Source organism: Girardinichthys multiradiatus, chromosome Y (genome assembly GCF_021462225.1).
Source record: "Girardinichthys multiradiatus isolate DD_20200921_A chromosome Y, DD_fGirMul_XY1, whole genome shotgun sequence".
In the NCBI taxonomy this organism is placed as follows: domain Eukaryota; kingdom Metazoa; phylum Chordata; class Actinopteri; order Cyprinodontiformes; family Goodeidae; genus Girardinichthys; species Girardinichthys multiradiatus.
Window position 1 is genome coordinate 6,673,427 of NC_061818.1, and position 26,435 is coordinate 6,699,861.

Below are 26,435 nucleotides of genomic sequence, written 5' to 3' on the forward strand. Positions count from 1 at the left end.
CCTAAGGCAGTTTAGCCTAGGAATGACTTGGAAAGAATCATACATGCCTTTATTTCAACTCTTCTTGACTATTGCGATGCACTTTATGCTGGTGTCAGTCTAGTTTCCCTTTCACGTCTTCAGCTTGTTCAAACTGCTGCCGCTTGGCTTATAAACACCTAAATGGTCTTGCTCCTCTGCATCTCTCTCATTTACTCCAGCCATGTCTAGACCAGCTGCTTTTAGCTGTCCCAAAAACTAGATGGAAACGTAGAGAGGTACCCAAACTTTGCAAGATGTTGCCCTTAAATATTAGACATCTTTAGGTCCTGTTTTTAAGATTCTTTAAAAAAACATCTATTTTTAAATAGAATTTGGCCCTGTGTGAGTAGACATACTCTTTTTTATTATCTTTTAATAACTGTTTTATGTCTTGGTTAATTTATCTTTTTTTTTTGTACAGCGCCTTTGGGCAAAATTGCTGTTTTTTTTAAATATGCTTTATAAATTACATTTTAAAACACATTGAATTGTGTGGTTCTAACTTGAAACAGTTGAAGGGGTATGAACACTTTTGCAAGTCAGTGTACAGCAGCACTGAAGTGTACTTTTACCCTTGTTTTCAATGCATTTTTTTGCCTTTTTATTTCTAAAATCACAAAAGATGCCTTTAAACCAATCAATAATGTCAGAAAAAAACCAGTCAAAACAAAGCTGTGTTTATTTTAGTGTCTTATCACAGGTTGTCAGGTGACAGGCTCCAGCTGGTTAAACATTCAATGCTGACAATGCTCATTGTTTCTTTACATACTGATCTGAGTATATACACACAGTAGACATGATCACACAGTCAGCAGTGATGAAGTGCTCTGCATGATTACAGAACTGAATGAAACTCTTGTTCTTGTTGATCAGCTCGCTGTGTCACAATATGACCCGGTGCTCGTCCTGTCAGGGTTGGATGCAAGGATTTCCCCCTTCGTCTGGCAGTGTTTCTTTTAGTCTTTTGTGTTTCTGTAGTAATCTTTTCATTGGAACACTGCCGTTGTTTTTCTTGGTCATTGGGATCAATTCTGACTCCTGTGTCTGCGGATGTAACTTGTGAGCAGAGTTGGATAATCAGTCATGACTCCTGTGGCTCCCAGTTCAAATGCTGTCTTGATGTCTTCCTCTTTATTGCAAACAAATAAATGCACCTGCAGTTGCAGACACAAGGACCATAGAGACAAACGTTGTAGATAAATAGCTGCTCACACATTATTATACACTCATATACCTCAGTCATGTATGGTTTAAAAAGTTAAAACTGTGGAGATATATTAGTATGCTTCAATTCAGTTTTGATCATTATTGGTCCAATGAAGGAGAGTTTGAGGAAGCAGTTTCTTCTTTTTTTCTATAAATAGTCGGGAAAGCATTGACAAATTGGAAACCCCTAAGGAAGCGCTGAGGCGCTCCACAGTGGTTAATACAGGTCCTTCTCAAAATATTAGCATATTGTGATAAAGTTCATTATTTTCCATAATGTCATGATGAAAATTTAACATTCATATATTTTAGATTCATTGCACACTAACTGAAATATTTCAGGTCTTTTATTGTTTTAATACAGATGATTTTGGCATACAGCTCATGAAAACCCAAAATTCCTATCTCACAAAATTAGCATATCATTAAAAGGGTCTCTAAACGAGCTATGAACCTAATCATCTGAATCAACGAGATAACTCTAAACACCTGCAAAAGACTCCTGAGGCCTTTAAAACTCCCAGCCTGGTTCATCACTCAAAACCCCAATCATGGGTAAGACTGCCGACCTGACTGCTGTCCAGAAGGCCACTATTGACACCCTCAAGCAAGAGGGTAAGACACAGAAAGACATTTCTGAACGAATAGGCTGTTCCCAGAGTGCTGTATCAAGGCACCTCAGTGGGAAGTCTGTGGGAAGGAAAAAGTGTGGCAGAAAACGCTGCAGAACGAGAAGAGGTGACCAGACCCTGAGGAAGATTGTGGTGAAGGGCCGATTCCAGACCTTGGGGGACCTGCGGAAGCAGTGGACTGAGTCTGGAGTAGAAACATCCAGAGCCACCGTGCACAGGCGTGTGCAGGAAATGGGCTACAGGTGCTGCATTCCCCAGGTCAAGCCACTTTTGAACCAGAAACAGTGGCAGAAGCGCCTGACCTGGGCTACAGAGAAGCAGCACTGGACTGTTGCTCAGTGGTCCAAAGTACTTTTTTCGGATGAAAGCAAATTCTGCATGTCATTCGGAAATCAAGGTGCCAGAGTCTAGAGGAAGACTGGGGAGAAGGAAATGCCAAAATGTCAGAAGTCCAGTGTCAAGTACCCACAGTCAGTGATGGTCTGGGGTGCCGTGTCAGCTGCTGGTGTTGGTCCACTGTGTTTTATCAAGGGCAGGGTCAATGCAGCTAGCTATCAGGAGATTTTGGAGCACTTCATGCTTCCATCTGCTGAAAAGCTTTATGGAGATGAAGATTTCATTTTTCAGCACGACCTGGCACCTGCTCACAGTGCCAAAACCACTGGTAAATGGTTTACTGACCATGGTATCACTGTGCTCAATTGGCCTGCCAACTCTCCTGACCTGAACCCCATAGATAATCTGTGGGATATTGTGAAGAGAACGTTGAGAGACTCAAGACCCAACACTCTGGATGAGCTAAAGGCCGCTATCGAAGCATCCTGGGCCTCCATAAGACCTCAGCAGTGCCACAGGCTGATTGCCTCCATGCCACGCCGCATTGAAGCAGTCATTTCTGTAAAAGGATTCCCGACCAAGTATTGAGTGCATAACTGTACATGATTATTTGAAGGTTGACGTTTTTTGTATTAAAAACACTTTTCTTTTATTGGTCGGATGAAATATGCTAATATTGTGAGATAGGAATTTTGGGTTTTCATGAGCTGTATGCCAAAATCATCCGTATTAAGACAATAAAAGACCTGAAATATTTCATTTAGTGTGCAATGAATCTAAAATATATGAATGTTAAATTTTCCTCATGACATTATGGAAAATAATGAACTTTATCACAATATGCTAATATTTTGAGAAGGACCTGTATGTTGTCATCTATGTGTCTACACTGTGCAGCAGTACTGTAATAAACATTAAAGCGGTACCTGTATTCCACGGGCTGCAAGGTGTTTAAAAAGGCTTTTTTTCATTGTTATTCTGAAAAAATTAAAAGAAGAAAAACATCCAATATTAAAATAATGAAAATCAATGAGGACAGCCTGTACGTTTTTCTAACATTCTAACAAATATAAATTTTAACAATACAGAGGAATTCAATTTATATCAAGAAACAATAAAAAAAATATTAAAAAAAACCTTGAATACTTTTCGTAAATGTATTAACAAAAGCAATTTTCAGTGAGGAAAAAGTTAGGACACCCCTAGCTCCCACTCATTTTGCAGCGCTTTTGCTCTGTTTAAAATGTCTAAACTACTGACTGTTGAAGTAAGAGTCAACATGATGGTGAGATCCAAAGAGCCTATGAATCTGAAGGGATCTAAAGAGGTATCGGTGGGATATGAAATCAGCTATTCCAGTGTACGGAAAATATTGCTTTTCCTCTTTTAGAATATACATCTTTGTTATTTTTTTGTTTAATGAGTAAAACAAGATTATTGTTGGTGTTTACCTCTAATAAAACATTCTCTTTCTCAAAGATAAATAATGTCCTATTTTTTGCCTCTAAACGCATAAACACACACACTGTATGTATAGTCCCCTGATAAAATGTGCAAAAAGCTCTAACAATTTTAAAATAGATGTAAGTGTTTATTGCACTAGCATTATGTCACAGAAAACATTTGTACAACCCCCATTGCCAGCAGGAAAGAACTTTGTTTTCTTCCGTGACATTTCACACAAATGAGCAAACAGAGAAAGGGATCTTTGACCATCCCTCGTTGCACAATCTCTCTGGATCAATCAGGGTCCTTGCTTCAGCTCAGCCCAAAGATTTTCTGTTGGATTTAGGTCCTAGGACTGAGATGGCCAGGGAAGAACTTGATTATATTTCTTGTGAACCATTTCTGTGTTCATTTGGCCATTTGCATTGGCCTATGATTGGATTATCATGCTGAAAGACCCACCGATGACCCATTGTCAGTTTTCTTGCCATTTAAAATGTCATGGTATTTTAAAGAATAAATAGTGCCATGCACCCTGACAAGGTTCCCAGGGCCCTTGGAGGAGAAATGGGCCCACAGCATCACAGATACTCCACCTTACCTAACAGTGGGTATGAGGTGATTTTCCATATATTAGTCCTCAGACTCACCTGGAATGCTGTTGCCTAAAATCTAAAAAATTGCCTCATCTGACCAAAGCCCATGGTTCCAGTTACTGCCACAGGAGAGCTGAGCAAACCTCGTGTGTCCGCGCTTTTTGGCGGTAGGGCAGAAATTAATTATTCCCCTATATCCCTTTATGACCAACTTTAGATCAGTTGCTAATTTATTATAGCAATTTCTTGCATTTTGAAGATCAACGCATATCTGCCTTACGTAAATGGGATCATTTATTGTCTTTCCCAAGAGTCACTAAGAGAAAAGTATGTATGGTGTACTACGTATGAATGAAAAAATGCCTTAGTTGCACATACTTTATAGAAATTTTAAGGGTGCCAGTTAGTGTGGCTACAAAAATTGTTTCTTCGCCTTTCTTGTCATTTTCCTCTACTGAAAAACATGTTCTTGAATTAAAGGTAGTATTTTGATTCTTTTTATTTTTTTATTGTTAAACTATTAAACTGTATTTAGGGATTAATATATTTAAATCTTTTTACACATATTTGCCAAAGCTGCCAAATATAATGCTAATCTAGTAAAACAAGTTAATTTAGGGAGGCCATTGACAGTTTCTTTTTTGTAAATTACACAGTAGATTGTAAGAAACCTGGCTTACTTATCAATTAAAGAAACAATTAGGCTTTTCTTCATGATGCTCTCTTCAGGAATGTAGGTCCTATTGGTGCACAACAAGAAAGAAAACAAAAAGACAGATTTGCAATGTAAGACCTCACTGATATATTAAGTATAAAACGAGTAAAAAACAGGTGCAGAAATCATAATAAGAAGTCAGCATCTTAGGCCTGGACTTAACCTGAACTAGGTCTTTTACAGGGTAAACTAGCTCTGCAAACAGACCTGTTAATGATGCGGGGCAGGTAGAACTGCAGTAGGCTCTCTCCCAGCGGGACAAAGGGCAGGAGGCCAGTGTAGAAGAGAAGCAGAAGTAGGATGCCGCGATTCTTTGAGAAATTGTAGGGCATAGAGCTGTTCTGCAAGGAAACAGAGACAGAGATTTTGAAAGATGGAGAAGGGCAGATAGCAGAGGAGATAAAAGCACATCCTAAAATCTTTAACATTTAAATTTCCACCAACACTGCAATAAAAGTGTGTTACAGTGTGTGAATGTGTGATAAAGATTTTTATTTTGCTACAAGTGGAACTCTGCCTCCCCCAGCTGGTTGACGTACGATACTGCGGCACTTTTTCATGATGGCGGAGCTCTCGGAAGCCCACACAGTGATGCCCTCCCTGTCGTAGCGTTTAACCATGTTTGACACCTGCAGACAGACATGACATATGGGAGTTTGTAAATGTTTAAGCATGAGTAGCACAGACATCCACCTCCATGCTGTACAGTCTACTTCCAAACAGACATATCACTGCCTCGAACATCGGCAAAGGAGCCAAAATAACTTGATTCAACCAAGCTCTACATGTACATTTGTATGCTATATCATACTCCTTTTCACATTTTAACCTGTTACAACCAAACATTTCATGTGACAGAAGAACAAACAGTAGCTCATAATTGTGAAGGGAAAAAAAAACACAGTGGTGGCAGCATCATTCTGTGGGAATGCTTTTCTTACAGAATCACAGCAGCAGATCTGAGATGATGGGAGGATGGATGGCTCTAAATACTTTATGTTTAAACCCGTGAAAGATAAAGTAGTGTAAAATTGTAATGCAGAGGGAAAATCCACAAATTTACACATAATTCAAATTTTTTGAATAACTATCTGTTTAAAGCCTGTTTGTCTTGGATACCCCAAAACAAGTCACTCCATGTCTTCTGTATGCAAGTATTGACTCCGAGAGTGGGAGACTGAATACAAATGCACGTCACACTTTTCATACTTTTATATCTATGACAGTATAAATATAAACTCTAAAACCATGTATCATTCCCCTTCCACTCAATTAACTATGCAAGACTTTGTGTGAATCATAAAATCCCAATGAAACACATTATCTGGGGGGTTCTGTACCTCTTGCATCAGCTGGTGGTTGTTCTCCTTGATCTCAATGCTGATAGGGATCTTGGGGAACTTCTTGAACACATCCTCCAGAAGAGCAATCGTCCTGTCTGTGCCAGTGCTGCAGCGGCCTGAAGGATGGGAGGACGTGAAAAGTCAGTGGGTATTAAACAAACATCCACCTGCTGCCTTGACTAAACACATTTTCATTAATGATTAAGAATCTGAATAAGAGAGAAGGAACTTGCCTGTGTAGAAAGTCACATCCAGTGTCTCCTTGTACTGAGGCACATCCTGAAACAATTTAAAAACAACCTGAGTTCCACAAACAGTGATATTAATATTCATTACGCTACAATATATGCATTCATTCTGAGATATTATTGGTAGGTTAAGTTGCCTTTCAGTTCTGTTAGGGCTTGAGACACACCTGGATGGAAACATTTACCCGAAAATGATCCAGCACTTAAGCAAACACTCAGACTCCTGCCTAATTTCTGAAGATAAAAAAAATGTTGAACACAAAAGTTTGATGGGCTCTTTTAGATTTGACTCTTTAAAACACTCAAGTCATCCCTGATTTCTTTATATTTTGCTACCACGGAGCCAGACTTTCATGTCGTCTTTTAAAATGGTCTGATCAGTATTTTTCCCGGCTTTCTGAAGATCTTTTAACGTTTTTTCCTTGGACTTTGGTTGTCTTTTCAGTCATTTTCATTCTTGAACCTGAAACTTTTTAAAGAATTGTACTTTTACTTTTACGCTGTTTAACTTGATCCTTCTTATTTAAAAAATACCAAAGATAAATCAGCTTCAGATTTAAAATAGGACTAATAGCATTAATTTCATAAAGAGCTGAGAACTTTAAACATTTGATGATCAGCTGAAGGATGATGGCTTCTTAGGCAGTGTGTTGTATTAAAAGAGTTTCAGACCGACTGCTGTAGATATTTTTTTTCTTTAATCCTTGTTGGATGGGTGCAAAAACTTGTTATCACTCATGTAAAAACCTTGGGTTGCAAGGCACCTGCACTATGCCTTCCTCCCTGTGTGTGTGAGATCATTGTTATCTCTGTGTGAACCAGCCTCCTTTCCGTCTCACACACATACACCCTGTCTGAACTGTCTGTTGAATTGTGTATATAAATAAAGAGATAGGGTGTCAAAACTTTGTAGTTTCACTGCAAAGTGGGCTACCCTTGTCACAAGTAACTCTGACTGTATCGTTCTTACCTCTGAGTTGACTAAATAATACCTAACATTTATTGGTCCTTCGAAGCCGGATTAATTCAATAACCTTATTTCTCTTTGCTTTAACAGTGACTCTGGGATCCGTGGGGGAAGCCTGACGTCGAGCGAAGCACCGCTGCACAGCCTCCACTAGCCGGAGTGGCTGAAAGTCCCGGTGTGTGTGAATTCACACCTGGCCAGTGGGTTATCGCCTTCCTCGGCGCGGGGTGACTCTCACAGGGTCCAGAGAGTCACCAAGAAGTCAACTCCGAGGTGAGACAGTTTTAAAATACAGTTCATAGGAAAAGTACTTAACAGTCGTTGGTAGTGCGTCGCCGGTAAGGACGCTGCATTCGAATGGTTTTATTCCACCGTGAAAGGGATAGTGACAAATTTGGTACAATCCTGCCGTGAAGGGGATTAAAGAAAACGACTGAGGATTATTCTCCTGAGAGGGAATAGAGTAAAGCGCTATATAAATAAAAGAAGAAAAGTACTTAAAAGTCGTTGGTAGTGCGTCGCCGGTAAGGACGCTGCATTGGGATGGTTTTATTCCACCGTGAAAGGAATAGTGACAAATTAAGGTAGGGCCCTGCCAAGAAGGGGGCCAAATAAAACGACTAAGGGTTATTCCCCTGCGTGGGAATAGAATAAGCGCTATAAAAGTAAAAAGAACGGAGTAAATTGAGCTCATAAAATAACACCAAGTTAACTTAGAAAAAATTACAAGATACCTGAAACTAACTGTGTGACTGTGTTGTGTGTGTATGGAGGACTAAGCATTTTAATAGAATCATAGCAGGATTCTGCTAGTCCTGTGTTTTCTTTTGCCCAGATTAAAACTACGTACTGGTGACTTTGGAGATTAAGGTCGGATTTCATTCCAGAAAATTAACACCGCTGCGAATTAGTTGCAGTAGAAGGCGTGTTAATGTCCTCTCCTTAAAGTCTCATGCCAGTGACCTTTTATCTGGGACATTTATACTACAATTAAACTAACATAAAACATAATGGGGAAGAAACAAAGTAAACTAATTGACTTAGAAGGGGAGGTAAAGTTTATGGAGAACTATGTAAAAGGAGCAGGTATGATCTGTCATAGATTGAATAAAGAATAAAAAACATGGGTTTTTGGGCAAATTAGAAACAAAGGCTGTCTTAAAATTACAAGGGGATCTAAAATTAGAAATGATGAAAACTAAAAAGAGACAAAAGACAGAACAAAGGAAGGTTGAATATAAACTGTCAGAAAAATGGTTGGAACAGAGCAAGCTGAGAGACATACAGAGGCAGGAAAAGAGGGAGAAGCGAAAAGAAAAGTTAACAGCCGCAGTTATGGTGCGGCAAGAGGAGGAGACTACAGCTGTTTTCAGACAGCAAAGGCGGCAGCCTCCAGGAGCGCAGCCGCCTGCTACACAGGCAGTGATACAGCGTGAGGAGGAGAAAGAAGGCGCAGCAGCAGCACCTCCTCAAACCCCCGACCAAAAGCCAGATAAATCAAGCAACCCTTTTAAAACAGAAGAACAGAGCTCCTGGTCTCCTAATTTCTGGGGGAGCACAGGCGTACAAACTAGGAGTAAAAAAAAAAACCACTACTGACCCCGGCTTATACCCAAATGAAGCCTTAAAGGCTCATGAACAGAAATTTCATCCATCTGAAAAAAATAAAAAAATAATAGAGGAAGACACATTTCCTCTTGTAGAAGTGGCCAATCCAAACATAGGTAACGCTGATAATCCACAGCCGCCAACCATTCTAGTATATACAGGTCCTTCTCAAAATATTAGCATATTGTGATAAAGTTCATTATTTTCCATAATGTCAGGATGAAAATTTAACATTCATATATTTTAGATTCATTGCACACTAACTGAAATATTTCAGGTCTTTTATTGTCTTAATACGGATGATTTTGGCATACAGCTCATGAAAACCCAAAATTCCTATCTCACAAAATTAGCATATCATTAAAAGGGTCTCTAAACGAGCTATGAACCTAATCATCTGAATCAACGAGTTAACTCTAAACACCTGCAAAAGATTCCTGAGGCCTTTAAAACTCCCAGCCTGGTTCATCACTCAAAACCCCAATCATTGGTAAGACTGCCGACCTGACTGCTGTCCAGAAGGCCACTATTGACACCCTCAAGCAAGAGGGTAAGACACAGAAAGACATTTCTGAACGAATAGGCTGTTCCCAGAGTGCTGTATCAAGGCACCTCAGTGGGAAGTCTGTGGGAAGGAAAAAGTGTGGCAGAAAACGCTGCACAACGAGAAGAGGTGACCGGACCCTGAGGAAGATTGTGGAGAAGGGCCGATTCCAGACCTTGGGGGACCTGCGGAAGCAGTGGACTGAGTCTGGAGTAGAAACATCCAGAGCCACCGTGCACAGGCGTGTGCAGGAAATGGGCTACAGGTGCCGCATTCCCCAGACCTGGGCTACAGAGAAGCAGCACTGGACTGTTGCTCAGTGGTCCAAAGTACTTTTTTCGGATGAAAGCAAATTCTGCATGTCATTCAGAAATCAAGGTGCCAGAGTCTGGAGGAAGACTGGGGAGAAGGAAATGCCAAAATGCCAGAAGTCCAGTGTCAAGTACCCACAGTCAGTGATGGTCTGGGGTGCCGTGTCAGCTGCTGGTGTTGGTCCACTGTGTTTTATCAAGGGCAGGGTCAATGCAGCTAGCTATCAGGAGATTTTGGAGCACTTCATGCTTCCATCTGCTGAAAAGCTTTATGGAGATGAAGATTTCATTTTTCAGCACGACCTGGCACCTGCTCACAGTGCCAAAACCACTGGTAAATGGTTTACTGACCATGGTATCACTGTGCTCAATTGGCCTGCCAACTCTCCTGACCTGAACCCCATAGAGAATCTGTGGGATATTATGAAGAGAACGTTGAGAGACTCAAGACCCAACACTCTGGATGAGCTAAAGGCCGCTATCGAAGCATCCTGGGCCTCCATAAGACCTCAGCAGTGCCACAGGCTGATTGCCTCCATGCCATGCCGCATTGAAGCAGTCATTTCTGCAAAAGGATTCCTGACCAAGTATTGAGTGCATAACTGTACATGATTATTTGAAGGTTGACGTTTTTTGTATTAAAAACACTTTTCTTTTATTGGTCGGATGAAATATGCTAATTTTGTGAGATAGGAATTTTGGGTTTTCATGAGCTGTATGCCACAATCATCCGTATTAAGACAATAAAAGACCTGAAATATTTTAGTTAGTGTGCAATGAATCTAAAATATATGAATGTTAAATTTTCATCATTACATTATAGAAAATAATGAACTTTATCACAATATGCTAATGTTTTGAGAAGGACCTGTAGGCCATGGACGCAGGAAGACAGAACTGCCGCTTTAAAAGGTATCCCAAACATACAGGAAGGTGTACCGGAATTTTTAGCAGCTATCACAGAACTCAGAGGAAGTTTCCATCTTAATGGCAGAGAAATGCACCAGTGTCTTTCTCAGCTCTTTGGCCATCGCTGGTGTAGAGTAGCCGGAGATTTCACTGGAAATAATGCCCAGGGAAATTCAATGGCGCACAATTCAGCGGATTTAAGAGATGCCTTACGCATCCTTTATGACCGAATCAGAACAGAATACACACAGACAGCAGATTACGGCAAAATCTCACAATGTAAACAGAAAGATGAGGAAGACCCACAAGATTTTTTGGATAGAATGAGACGTGTTTTCAGAGCAAACTCTGCTATACCATACAATGAGGTAGAAGGCGGGGCTTATCAACAGCAGCTGAAGAGAGCGTTTTTGCAAGGATTAAAACATGAGCTCAGACGATACATAGATAAACATTGGGTACACCAGAATACAGGCACTGTCACCCAGGCGTTGGAATATGCAGACCATGCACACAAAACGCAACAACACAGGAAAACAGACACATTCACAATGCAAGATGGTTTAATAACATTGCAACAAGTGTCAGCACACTCATCAAGGAGGAGGGGAAGATTTAGAGGCGGGGGGAGCAGAGGAGGGGGAGATTTCAGAAACACACAAAGCATTGTGTGTCGGAGGTGTGGCAAAACAGGGCATTATGCCAGAGAATGCAGAACAAACTTACAAAGCTCCAGAGCAAGAGATGAGAACTGTTGGCTTTGCAACAAGCAAGGACATTTTGCAAGAGATTGTCAGGAGAAACCGGTATACAACCCCAACTCCAACCAAAATTGACAATTACCGCCTCAGCCCTCTGCAGGGGAAGAAGATAACTCTGATATGGAGGAAGTTGACATACAAGCAGCCTTAGAACTGATAGCGTTAAGCAAATCACAAGATCTACCCTACAAGAACATAATAATAAATGAAAAAGTGTACAACTGCTTGTGTGACACGGGGGCATGTAGGACAGTATTAACTGAACCCCCACCTGGAGTAAAATATTCTAACACTGCAGTACATGTTAGATCTGCAGCCGGTACATCAGAGGTCCATTATCTAAGCACACCGGTGATCATAAAAGAGCCTGAAACAGGATCCACATGCCAGGCTCCCGTTCTAATTAGTCAGAAATGTCCAGTAAATCTGCTAGGGAGAGACATTATGCAGAAGTTACACATAAACATCGTGTCTACAGAAACAGGCATGAAAGCTATTGTTGAGGAGGGAGCCCTAGTTGTACACGGGTCCTCACAACCACACTATTACTGGTCTCTAGATCTAGGACCATCCCCAACAGCTAGAGAGCTGCTAAGAAAAACAAGAGAAAAACAAATTTTTCAACAAACTCAGTACATGCCAGACACTGAACTCCATGTGACTATGAGATACAAAAACACTGCAGGGCCAGATTATCAATATGACACTGTTTTTCATAGAGAGAATAATCAAACCATTACCATACAGCATCTGTATGTTGACCCCAAAACAGGGAAATCCTCTGCCTCAGTCCTACTGTCGGAAAAACAACTACAACTGTTTAAAGACCACACCCCTCATCTATCACTGACTAAACCTGTAGGGGGTCAATGGAAGAATTCAGAACATTTTCTACAAAGAGCTGAGAGAGGGAGATATGAGGCATCAACAGACTCTGACTGGAAAATAGATCATAATACAGGGATCTGGAGACTCACTCTAGGGTGGGTGATCAGAGTACATCCAAAAACGCATATGGATGAAGCTGACTGAAAGCTACAGTGTCTGGCTGAAGAAAAACAAAATCTAAAACACTCTGCCTTGAAAGCTGTCCCACCTGAACTGTGGTCACAATCATCAACTGATGTAGGGCTAATAAAGGGGTTCCCACCATACAAGGTTAAACTAATATCTGAAAAAAGGCCATTAGTCCGTCAATACCCCTTAAAGCCAGAAGCCGAGGAAGGTATTAAGCCAGTAATACAGGACATGTTAAAATCAGGAATATTAAGAGAAGCCCCTGAAGCTACGTGTAACACACCTATTTTTCCAGTGCAGAAAGCCAGCACAGGAAAGTGGAGAATGGTTCAAGATCTCCGACAAATAAATGATATTGTACAGCATGCAGCTCCAGATGTTTCAAATCCACACACATTGCTGCATTCACTGACCCCAGATAAAAAGTATTTCTCAGTAATAGATCTTAGTAATGCTTTCTTCACAGTACCACTGCATGAAGAATCACAGCATTTGTTTGGTTTTCAGTTTAAAGGAAAGAAATACACCTATACTAGGCTTCCACAAGGTTTCAGTGAAAGCCCACATGTATATACACAAGCATTAAGGTACTCAATGAGCACCTGCATAATACCAGAACACAGTCAAGTTCTGCTATATGTGGATGACATTTTAGTAGCATCAGACACAGAAAAACACTGTGAAGAGGCCACAATTACTGTGTTAAAGCACCTACACCAAACAGGCCACAAGGAATCAAGAGATAAGCTGCAGTTTTGTAAAAATGAAGTGGTTTATTTAGGGCACACACTGTCACAGAATGGACGCTCCCTGCTGAATAGCAGAAAAACAGCCATACAGGAAGCCCCAAAACCAATAACAAAGCAGCAAATGATGTCCTTTTTAGGACTTTGTAATTTCTGCAGAGAGTGGCTGCCCGACTATGCAGCCATAGTGCAACCATTACAATCTATGATTTATGGAACAAACATGACATTAAGGGACAAAATTATTTGGACAGAAGAGGGGGAAAAAGCATTTATTAACTTAAAGAACTTACTGCAAACCACAGTTACATTAGCCTTACCAGACTACAGCCAACCATTCACACTGTGCGTGGACTCATGTCAGGGCTATATGAAAGCTGTACTGACACAACCCTTTGGGTCTAAAGATAGACCCCTAGCCTTTTACTCAAAGAAACTTGACGCGGTGGCCGGGGGTTTTCCTGCGTGTTTGCAAGCATGCTCTGCTGCCGCTGAAGCAGTGAAGCAAACAGCTGAAATAGTTCTATGCCACCCGCTGACGTTAAAAGTTCCCCATTCTGTTTCACTTGTTTTACTACAGACCTCACTTCCTTTTTTGACACATGCAAGACATATTGCATTAACTTCTCTACTACTCTCACAACCAAATATTACCTTGCAAAGATGTGGCCCGTTAAACCCAAGTACCTTAATACCTACGGCAGAGGACGGACAGCCACATTCATGTAAAGCAAAGGTAGAAGACACCAAACCCAGACAGGACATTTCCCAAACGCCACTGCCTAACTCACAAACTGTGTTTGTAGATGGGTCAGCATCAAAAGATGAATATGGGAAAAATAGAGTTGGTTACGCAGTGACAACCATTGACAGCATAATAGAAGCTAAATCCTTGCCCAAAACATGCTCAGCCCAGACTGCAGAGTTGTATGCTGTAGTGAGAGCATGTGAACTACATGAGGGACAGATACTTACTATATACACAGACAGCCAATACGTTTTTGGATCAGTACACCACCATGCTAAAATCTGGCAGAATAGAGGTTTTAAAACATCATCAGGAACAGAGTTAACACATTTTAATCTTTTGAAAAGATTATTATCAGCAATACAGCTACCTGGTAAAATAGCACTCTGTAAATGTAAGGCTCACCAAACAGATTCTAGCACAGAAACAGAGGGGAATACTTTTGCTGACATAACTGCAAAGAAAGCTGCAACAGAACCCCTAACACTAAAAATGACTGACCTGCTATTTATAGACATGTCAGTACTGAAAGATGCGCAACAGACAGCACCCAGTACTGAAATAAAGGCCTGGCTGAAAAGAGGGGCTGAGAAAAAAGATGATATATACCACATAGAAAACAAACCCGTTTTACCAAAAAATCTATATAAAACGGCGGCGGTGGTGACTCATGGTAAATGCCACGTGTCACAGAGAAATATGTCACATCTGGTGAAACATCAATTCTATGCTTTAAATTTTTCTGACTATGCAAAGAATTTTTGTAGATCATGTATTATCTGCTGCAAACATAATCCACAGGGGAACATGAGACCCAAAAGAGGCCAGTTCCCAGCAGCAATTCATCCCTTTCACACGATACACATGGATTTCATAGAATTATCATGGTCAGGGGGAAAGAAATATTGTTTAGTGGTTATAGATGCATTTTCAAAGTGGGTTGAGATGTATCCTGCGAAACACTGTGATGCGCTCACGGTGGCAAAAAGTTTAGTGACACATTTCTTCCCTACATATGGTATCCCAAAAATCATAAGATCAGATAATGGGACTCATTTTGTAAATAATGTAATAGAACTGTGCTCTAAAGCATTAGGGTTTCAGTTCAAAAATCATTGTTCTTACCACCCACAATCTGCTGGGCTGGTTGAACGAACAAATGGAACAATAAAAAACAGACTGAGAAAAACAGTTGAGGAGACAGGCAGACCGTGGCCAGACTGTCTGTCTCTGGTCAAACTATGGATGAGAATAACTCCAAATCAATCTGGGCTCACTCCATTTGAAATAGTACATGGCAGACCGTTTCCTCTGCCTTCTGATATGAATGAAATAGAGAAAGCACAACAGGAAACTTCATTAGCTGAGTGGATGAACAAAATGTTGCAGACAAAAGAAGCACAAATGTCCAGTGGTCTGCCGATAACCTCTGCTCCTATCCCACAGAACGACCTGAGGCCTGGAGACCTGGTCCTGATTAAGACACTCCACAGGAAGGATTGGAGCACCCCCTGCTGGAAAGGGCCGTTTCAAGTGCTCCTGACAACGCCCACAGCTCTGAAAATAGCAGAGAGGCCTTCCTGGATCCATAAAAGCCACTGTAAGCCAGTTTTGCCGTTACAGGAGCCAAACCAACCGACAGGGTAAGCAGAAGGAAGTCCGGATTCAAAGGGGTTGGAGGACCCATATGGCCCAGCGTCTCAAACCGGTGAAGAAAACAGCTGATCTGCGCCCAATTATAAAATGGCTCTCTGTAACATGTGGACAGGACTGATAAGCCTGAGCTTAATTCTGGTAGCAGGACTCTTTCTCTATCTAAAGCAGGATCCACAGGAGGGGATACCGAACCAGAAGAGATGGACATCAGACGGGACCCATCTCAGACCACTGACGGAAGGACATGACACACACCCATTTCTGCAAAATTACTGGTATCGTTATGTGTATGACACAGCTAAAACTCAAAATAAAACTGATTGTTATGTGTGTTCTATAATGCCCGTGCATTCCCAAGGCCCCACTATATATGTCAAAGCTATGAACCTCACCGAGACAAGTTGCGCCATATCAATGGGCCTGATAGGATACACAGATAAACAGTTCTTTCTTATGCCAGACCAATCTTTCATATTTAACACTTCTGGAATGTGGACAGATAAAAATCAGATCGTTGTGAATTATACACTGCGCAGTGACCAGAGATTAAATTATAGCTGTGACCCAGAAAACTGCACTTGCGACAGAAAACAATGGCAACCTCTCAACATTACAGGGATATCAGAACCATTCAAAGCATATGTAACAGACCCCGGAAACCATCGACACTGCATAAGACAAAATATTATAGGGAATCATACACATTTTGTAGGGAATACTACGAAATGTAACTACTTCTACACTTACAGGAATAATCCCGGAAACGGCACATACTGGATAGAAGGGGTGGCATGGTTATGTGGTAATAATGCTTATTATGTACTTCCACCCAGTTGGTATGGTGTATGTGCCCCAGTTTTCACATCAGATCACACTGTGGTACTTAGTAAGCAGACTATAGTTGTACCACATAGGAGGTCAAAAAGGGAAATAGATGTTAAACCACATGACCCCATTTGGGGAACAAATGTCCCAGATGAATTTAAACTTTGGTCTAAAGATGATAAAACATTATTATCTCTCTTACCCTGGTTAGGTGTGGGCAAATTAATGCTGCGCGTGGAAACTTTAAGTTATCGATTTGGATTGTTTCTAAATAACTCCATAATAGTAGAAGAGGGTCAAAACACAGAAATAAGTGCTATGCGAGCCATGATAATTCAAAACCGCATGGCTTTGGATATTCTAACAGCATCAACGGGGGGGCGTTTGTGTTCTATTGAATAACACCTGTTGCACATATATCCTAGATAATATACACTCTGCAAACATAACGGGAGCATTAAACAACCTACGGAATCTGCAAAATGTCATGGCACATGACCACCCAGATCCTAACTCTTCTTGGTTAGATTGGATGCTCACAGGGGGATGGATAAATCTGTTTAAGGTTCTCTTAGTTGCAGTAATAGCATGCATGGGCCTTCTGTGTCTCCTGTCAATATGTATTATCCCATGTTGCAAATGCATGGTACAAAGAATAGTAACTCAGTCAGTCACGGTGGCATATGCAACACTGAACCAGGTAGAAATGCACGAAAATGAAGGGGACGATTATGATGACATGTTGTAAATAAATCACATCAAAAGCCTGAGTGTACTCATACATTGTATTTCATAAAATGACCTTACAGCAGAAAATCGAAAGAAGTTGTTGCTTAAGTGAAATGAGAAAAAGTACAATGATGACATAAACAGGGCAGATTTTTAAATTCCTTTATTATGTTTCACTGTTTTCATTAATTAAGTATTATTCTTTTATTTTTATGATTTCAAGTATTATTCTTTTATTTCAAGTATTATTCTTTTATTTTTATGATTTCAAGTATTATTCTTTTATTTTTATGATTTCAAGTATTATTCTTTTATTTTTATGATTTCAAGTATTATTCTTTTATTTTTATGATTTCAAGTATTAATCAACATTTAACTTTTCATGGTCGCCGAGGGCGGCGGGGCCGTATGAGTATTTCCCACAAAATATAATCTGTTTACCGTCCGTGGGTTTTCGCTCATACAGAGTATTTTTCTTACTCGTTTTTATATTAAATGTTTTTACTTGTGATAAAAGGAGGGACTGTTGGATGGGTGCAAAAACTTGTTATCACTCATGTAAAAACCTTGGGTTGCAAGGCACCTGCACTATGCCTTCCTCCCTGTGTGTGTGAGATCATTGTTATCTCTGTGTGAACCAGCCTCCTTTCCGTCTCACACACATACACCCTGTCTGAACTGTCTGTTGAATTGTGTATATAAATAAAGAGATAGGGTGTCAAAACTTTGTAGTTTCACTGCAAAGTGGGCTACCCTTGTCACAAGTAACTCTGACTGTATCGTTCTTACCTCTGAGTTGACTAAATAATACCTAACAATCCTAAACCTGCTTTACCCCCGATTGTCCGGTTTCATAATTTCTTTTAAGTAAGGAGGCAGTGACTTTCAAACGTAAGAGGACTGCACAAACTGCTAAGCAGAGTGGTGGCAGCATCATAATGTGGGGCGTTTTTACAGGCAGTGGTACTATGCATTAGGGTAATGGGCAAATATTACATTGTTTATCAATGTCATAGACAATAATTTGGTGATAAAATGGTGTCATCCTGTGATAATTGCAATACACTCTAATTGGTGCACTTTATGATTCCAGAAACTGATATAAGGATTCGCATTGCTACTTTTGCTATTTGAACTTTTTTTTTCCACTGTTTATTTTATTAGAGCACCAATAATTACTTCAGTAATGGTTCAAACTATAATTTAATGCAATCATTATGTACTGTTTGGTAGCGTAGTTGCACTGCTTAACATAGCTGATGCAGTGAAGTATCCTGTTTGATAATGGGTAAGTTTTATTTTTAGAGCAGTATTTGTGTTTATTAGGCTCTGATGTATGCACCGATAGATTTATATCCAAAAGATCCTGTTTATCCTCATTGCAATACATGTCACAAAGTATTTTGACAATGTTTTAGCTCTATTTTGCCCATCAGCATAATGTACAACATGTCATGGTCTCGTACAGCAAGAAGACCTAAAATTTGTAGAAACAGCAGTCAGGTTCCAAAGAACAACCATTTAAACCCTTAATAACTCCTGAAAAACTAATGTTAAAGTGTTTTTAAAGGTTTGCAGAATCTAGTTTGAAATAAAAAATTAACAAATTCTTTAGTTTAATCAAAGAGGAGAATCTAAGTGTTTTGCAATGGGTATTTGTTGTTTTTAAAAAGCTATTTGACATGAAACAGGATTAAGATGATTGCACGCTGTAGATTTGTTACATGTTTCATGTTGAACTCCTGCATTTTCCATGTACTTACTGTAAAATATTCTAATACTAGAGTTGAGGTCAGCTTTGCAAATAAAGACAAATGGTGGCTTGTCTTACCTTCAGATTGAGTGAGGAGATGGTGACGTCGTGGCCCGTCTGCCTCAGCAGGTTCTCATCGTGAGAAACCACCACATATCCGTCGTTTGTCAAGTGACAGTCCAACTCCAGCATCTCTGTGCCCTGTTCTACTGCACTGATAACAGAAAGAGAAGGCCCTGATCCATGTTGAAAAGATTGATCTGGGGCCGAACCCTCCCTAAAGTCCGTTGACCACTGGAGATACACATCAGCGGTCACGATAACCAGGTTGGTACTTATAGGGGCGGTCAGAAGTTTAAATACACTTAATCAGCATAAATATTATATTACAGCCTTTTTTCATATTACTAACTAGTGTTTTTCCAACCTGAAGTCACACTTTAAGAACTCGAGACACATTTAGCACAACATCAGTCAGCTGTGGCCATAGCTTTTACACATTTTGTGTCATTTCACACAATATGCAATCAGCAAACATAACCTTCCAAAGGGCCCCAAGTGGCCCCAGGCAGCACTTCGGACACTCCAGAAAAACAGCAACTATGTTTCGCATTAATTGTCTTTTCATAAGATACTCATATGGGGTAATCTGAAGTCATATTCACAGAGATTTGTTAGCACCCTAAGTAAAGATGTGTAAAAAGCCTTGATATATATATATGCAGTACAGACCAAAAGTTTGGACACACTTTCTCATTCAAAGAGTTGTCTTTATTTTCATGACTATGAATATTGTAGCTTCACACTGAAGGCATCAAAACTATGAATTAACACATGTGGAATTATATACTGAACAAAAAAGTGTGAAACAACTGAAGATATGTCTTATATTCTAGGTTCTTCAAAGTAGCCACCTTTTGCTTTGATTACTGCTCTGAACACTCTTGGCATTCTGTTGATGAGCTTCAAGAGGTAGTCACCTGAAATGGTTTTCACTTCACAGGTGTGCCCTGTCAGGTTTAATAAGTGGGATTTCAAGCCTTATAAATGGGGTTAGGACCATCAGTTGTGTTGTGCAGGAGGTGGATACAGTACACAGCTGATAGTCCTACTGAATAGACTGTTAGAATTTGTATTATGGCAAGAAAAAAGCAGCTAAGTAAAGAAAAACAAGTGGCCATCATTACAGGTCCTTCTCAAAATATTAGCATATTGTGATAAAGTTCATTATTTTCCATAATGTCATGATGAAAATTTAACATTAATATATTTTAGATTCATTGCACACTAACTGAAATATTTCAGGTCTTTTATTGTCTTAATACGGATGATTTTGGCATACAGCTCATGAAAACCCAAAATTCCTATCTCACAAAATTAGCATATTTCATCCGACCAATAAAAGAAAAGTGTTTTTAATACAAAAAACGTCAACCTTCAAATAATCATGTACAGTTATGCACTCAATACTTGGTCGGGAATCCTTTTGCAGAAATGACTGCTTCAATGCGGCGTGGCATGGAGGCAATCAGCCTGTGGCACTGCTGAGGTCTTATGGAGGCCCAGGATGCTTCGATAGCGGCCTTTAGCTCATCCAGAGTGTTGGGTCTTGAGTCTCTCAACGTTCTCTTCACAATATCCCACAGATTCTCTATGGGGTTCAGGTCAGGAGAGTTGGCAGGCCAATTGAGCACAGTGATACCATGGTCAGTAAACCATTTACCAGTGGTTTTGGCACTGTGAGCAGGTGCCAGGTCGTGCTGAAAAATGAAATCTTCATCTCCATAAAGCTTTTCAGCAGATGGAAGCATGAAGCGCTCCAAAATCTCCTGATAGCTAGCTGCATTGACCCTGCCCTTGATAAAACACAGTGGACCAACACCAGCAGCTGACACCGCACCCCAGACCATCACTAACTGTGGGTACTTGACACTGGACTTCTGGCATTTTGGCATTTCCTTCTCTCCAGTCTTCCTCCAGACTCTGGCACCTTGATTTCTGAATGACATGCAGAATTTGCTTTCATCCAAAAAAAGTACTTTGGACCACTGAGCAACAGTCCAGTGCTGCTTCTCTGTAGCCCAGGTCTGGGGAATGCGGCACCTGTAGCCCATTTCATGCACACGCCTGTGCACGGTGGCTCTGGATGTTTCTACTCCAGACTCAGTCCACTGCTTCCGCAGGTCATCAAAGGTCTGGAATCGGCCCTTCTCCAAAATCTTCCTCAGGGTCTGGTCACCTCTTCTCGTTGTGCAGCGTTTTCTGCCACACTTTTTCCTTCCCACAGACTTCCCACTGAGGTGCCTTGATACAGCACTCTGGGAACAGCCTATTTGTACAGAAATTTCTTTCTGTGTCTTACCCTCTTGCTTGAGGGTGTCAATAGTGGCCTTCTGGACAGCAGTCAGGTCGGCAGTCTTACCCATGATTGGGGTTTTGAGTGATGAACCAGGATGGGAGTTTTAAAGGCCCCAGGAATCCTTTGCAGGTGTTTAGAGTTAACTCGTTGATTCAGATGATTAGGTTCATAGCTCGTTTAGAGACCCTTTTAATGATATGCTAATTTTGTGAGATAGGAATTTTGGGTTTTCATGAGCTGTATGCCAAAATCATCCGTATTAAGACAATAAAAGACCTGAAATATTTCAGTTAGTGTGCAATAAATCTAAAATATATGAATGTTAAATTTTCATCCTGACATTATGGAAAATAATGAACTTCATCACAATATGCTAATATTTTGAGAAGGACCTGTACTTTAAGAAATGAAGGTCAGTCAGTCCGAATAATTGGGAAAACTTTGAAAGTGTCCCTAAGTGCAGTCGCAAAAACCATCAAGGCCTACAAAGAAACTGGCTCACATGAGGACCGCCCCAGGAAAGGAAGACCAAGAGTCACCTTTGCTGCGGACGATAAGTTCATCCGAGTCACCAGCCTCAGAAATCGCAGGTTAACAGCAGCTCAGATTAGAGAACAGGTCAATGCCACACAGAGTTCTAGCAGCAGACACATCTCTAGAACAACTGTTAAGAGGAGACTGTGTGAATCAGGCCTTCATGGTAAAATAGCTGCTAGGAAACCACTGCTGAGGACAGGCAACAAGCAGAAGAGACTTGTTTGGGCTAAAGAACACAAGGAATGGACATTAGACCAGTGGAAATCTGTGCTTTGGTCTGATGAGTCCAAGTTTGAGATCTTTGGTTCCAACCACCGTGCCTTTGTGCGGTGCAGAAGAGGTGAACGGATGGACTCTACATGCCTGGTTCCCACCGTGAAGCATGGAGGAGGAGGTGTGATGGTGTGGGGGTGCTTTGCTGGTGACACTGTTGGGGATTTATTCAAAATTGAAGGCATACTGAACCAGCATGGCTACCACAGCATCTTGCAGCGGCATGCTATTCCATCCGGTTTGTGTTTAGTTGGACCATCATTTATTTTTCAACAGAACAATGACCCTAAACACACCTCCAGGCTGTGTAAGGGCTATTTGACCAAGAAGGAGAGTGATGGGGTGCTGCGCCAGATGACCTGGCTTCCACAGTCACTGGACCTGAACCCAATCGAGATGGTTTGGGGTGAGCTGGACCGCAGAGTGAAGGCAAAAGGTCCAACAAGTGCTAAGCATCTCTGGGAACTCCTTCAAGACTGTTGGAAAACCATTTCATGTGACTACCTCTTGAAGCTCATCAACAGAATACCAAGAGTGTGCGTAGCAGTAATCAAAGCAAAAGGTGGCTACTTTGAAGAACCTTGAATATAAGACATATTTTCTGTTGTTTCACACTTTTTTGTTCAGTATATAATTCCACATGTGTTAATTCATAGTTTTGATGCCTTCAGTGTGAAGCTACAATATTCATAGTCATGAAAATAAAGACAACTCTTTGAATGAGAAAGTGTGTCCAAACTTTTGGTCTGTACTAATATATATATATATAAATATATATATATATATATATATATATATAATTCAGCACCACCTTCAGGATACAATGTTTGAACCATTGGATGCACATGGTCCTCAAGAATGGTTCGGTAGTCCTTGCCAGTGACGCGCCCATCTAGCACAAGTATTGGGCCAAGGGAATGCCATGATATGGCAGCCCAAACCATCACTGATCCACCCCCATGCTTCACTCTGGGCATGCAACAGTCTGGGTGGTACGCTTCTTTGGGGCTTTTCCACACCGTAACTCTCCCGGATGTGGGGAAAACAGTAAAGGTGGACTCATCAGAGAACAATACATGTTTCACATTGTCCACAGCCCAAGATTTGCGCTCCTTGCACCTTTGAAACCGACATTTGGCATTGGCATGAGTGACCAAAGGTTTGGCTATAGCAGCCCGGCCGTGTATATTGACCCTGTGGAGCTCCCGACGGACAGTTCTGGTGGAAACAGGAGAGTTGAGTTGCACATTTAATTCTGCCGTAATTTGGGCAGCCGTGCTTTTATGTTTTTTTGGATATAATGTCACCCATAATGTTGTGTGCATTTCAATATTTTGAGCAAAACTGTGCTCTTACCCTACTAATTGAACCTTCACACTCTGCTCTTACTTGTGCAATGTACAATCAATGAAGACTGGCTACCAGGCTGGTCCAATTTAGCCATGAAACCTCCCACACTGAAATGACAGGTGTTTCAGTTTCATTGTCCAACCCCTGTATATATACAGGGGTTGGACACACACACACACACACACCTTTGGATATATGTCCTTCCACAGTTTACAGAGAAAACACATAGTTTGTGTTGCATCAAGAAGCATCTGGCAAGCGTCTCACGATGCCGCCTTCACCATTCTTGACAGCTGATACAGTTTTCTTAGGCTTGAAAGCATCACCTTGAGTCTTTCAAACATACTTTCTGTCATTTTTGGTGAAAGAGTTTTATCTTTTTTGTCTGACCATAAATTTCTCCACACTGCAGCTAGCTTGTCTGTGTGGGTAGCTAGAAGTTTCAGATGGGCTTGGGGGTGTGGCGTTTTGAATCTCATTTCACTGTGGAGAGTGACATTAGGGTTGAAGGATCTTCCAGTTCATGGCAGGCTTAAGTCTTGGTGGTTCCTGGGTTGTTCCTGAACATCCTTACCACTTTCCCTTTATCTGTGGTTGAGAGTTTCAGTCAGATGGTTGAAGCTTGGATGCAACCCAGTAATCCCAAACATACATTGAATCTGGTTTCGAAACTGGTTTTAAATGGGAAAACTTGACTAACATTAAGTTTCAGGAATTGAGCAGACCTCAGCTGCTGTGAAAATAGCTGGAATATGTTTAAAAGCCCTACCCATGCCAGGAAGCTAATTAATTTAAATTAAGAGGTGTGGATTACAATCATTTCAAAATTATGCCAGATGCTTGTTGATGGCTACAAAAAGTGCACAGTTTCTATGCAACCATTTACATTTAACAACAAGATTAGTGAGGGTGTATGCCTATATTTGAGCCTGTGTGTATTCCTGTTTTAGTGGACATCAGTCTACTTCTATAACTTGACTCATGAGAAGTAGTACTCACTTTGTGAATGCCTCAATGGTGCTTTCTATCCTCTCTCCTGATCCTAAAAACAACCAGAGAAGCCAAAACCAAATCTGAGCAGCAGAATAGTCGATTTAGGAAAAAACATAATTCTCATTTATTGACCTTAAATATCCAGTAAATGCAAATACAATCAGTGTATCGTTTGTGGCCAAATCTTTCAAAAACGCAAAACCATAAAAGTCAATGAAATGCACCTGCCTGTGATTACATGGCAACGTGGTCAAACCATCTTTGAAATAAGAAATTAAAATGAATTTTGTGGCAAATTGCATAATTGTAAGCTAACTGTCTTGCATAATTTGTGCATGTCAGTTACACTCTCAGTAGCTGTTAACTGATCACAGGGTTTCAGCCTACAACTATTTAAAGTATTTTAATAGCGAACAATTCAGGATCTCAATCATTTTGTCTTCTTGATCTCCCTTAGATCAGATTACTTCAGATGAGCAGCTGACGGTAATCCCACACAGCTGGATCATGGATCCCTCCTACTGGCAGCCCTCCACAGCCCCATTCTTACCTCCTCGATGTGAAATGTGAGTGCAGTAGAAAGCTGTTTGCTTCCTCCAGTGGAGATGGTGTGGGTTCTTCAGCAGATACTTCGTGATCAATGCGTATAATCCCAACGGAGGGGCGACAAGGCACAGAAACATGCTCATCCTTTCCTTCAAGCAAATCCAGAAAGTCTCTGAAAGTTCTCACGGAGAAGGTTTTCACCAAAAATTGTGTAGATGGGTGTTTTCTTGTGTAGCAACTAGCAATCAGACCATCAGCTCTTGTTAATGAGTGATCAGATGTGAAAGATCATGAGAAGACAGGTACGGTGCAGCTGCCTGTTGAGAAATAGGAGAAAAAAACTGGACAGACTAGTAAGACTGAAAGAATATGTCCCACCTTCTGTGTCACATGTATATATATCAAAGTGCCAGGATTTCTGTAACCAGAGCTGTAAACATAAGTTAATGAAGCACTAGCTCGTAATCCATTGGCCTCTCCTCTGTTCAGCTGGCAGGGAGGGACGTTGTGTGCCATACCTTTCTGATGCCCATTTGTCAGCACATTTCCAGGTTTTCTTTTGTTTTGCTTCACCGTGAACACACTGCCACTACAATTGTATTCAATGCACTTCAACATGACCTCATCCTGTAGAACTGCTGAGATTATTTGAGGTAGGATTTCATAAATTTAGCCCAAGAATGTGAATATTCCTCTCAGAGAGCGCAGCAAGTTCCTTCATGTGCATTTGTCTAAAGGGCCCAGGGCACTGGTAGACATGAGCTTTAAAAAGTGATTAAGAAAGGTGCATGTTTTGATCACTGAAAACTCTACATTAACTAGAAAGCCAGCAAAGTGCAGTACAGTGTTCAGCTTGAATGCAACAAAAAATGCAGCGTTGCAACAACTACAGAGTGCTTTAAAATGCTGCAGCAAGCTGGTGACAGCCAAAACAGAGGAAGCTTTTCACTGCAGGACAACCTGAGCGTCCAGCATTGTCTCACATTCGCAGACTCATGCTTTTGACATTTGGTCCGTTTGTTTTTAAGCGGAATAGTACACGATGTACGTAGATTTCACATTTAACCAATGTTTGAGTAGGAGTAGCCTTGCCGAGGCATGCTGCAAATGAAGCAGGAATGCAGAACAGCTGGAAAGGTAAATTGGCTTTTAGATGGAAATGTGCATTCCCACAACTCCAAGTTTTACACAAACACCGATTCCAATAAAGTTGACCAGTTTGAATATTGAATATATTGTCTTTATAGTGTATTCAATTTT

General features: G+C 40.8%; 1 protein-coding gene across 1 annotated transcript; it reads right to left on the bottom strand.

The window, feature by feature from the left end:
* Window positions 1-682: 682 nt before the first annotated feature.
* gdpd3a (glycerophosphodiester phosphodiesterase domain containing 3a) lies at window positions 683-25,582 on the bottom strand. The gene is made up of 10 exons (XM_047358286.1): window positions 25,180-25,582; window positions 24,636-24,678; window positions 19,196-19,331; window positions 6,529-6,574; window positions 6,293-6,411; window positions 5,492-5,581; window positions 5,160-5,293; window positions 4,918-4,977; window positions 3,122-3,173; window positions 683-1,175 (listed from the first exon to the last, which is right to left on the bottom strand). The coding sequence occupies exons 1-10, from the start codon at window positions 25,316-25,318 to the stop codon at window positions 1,047-1,049; spliced, it is 948 nt and encodes a 315-aa protein (XP_047214242.1). The 5' UTR covers window positions 25,319-25,582; the 3' UTR covers window positions 683-1,046.
* Window positions 25,583-26,435: the final 853 nt, after the last annotated feature.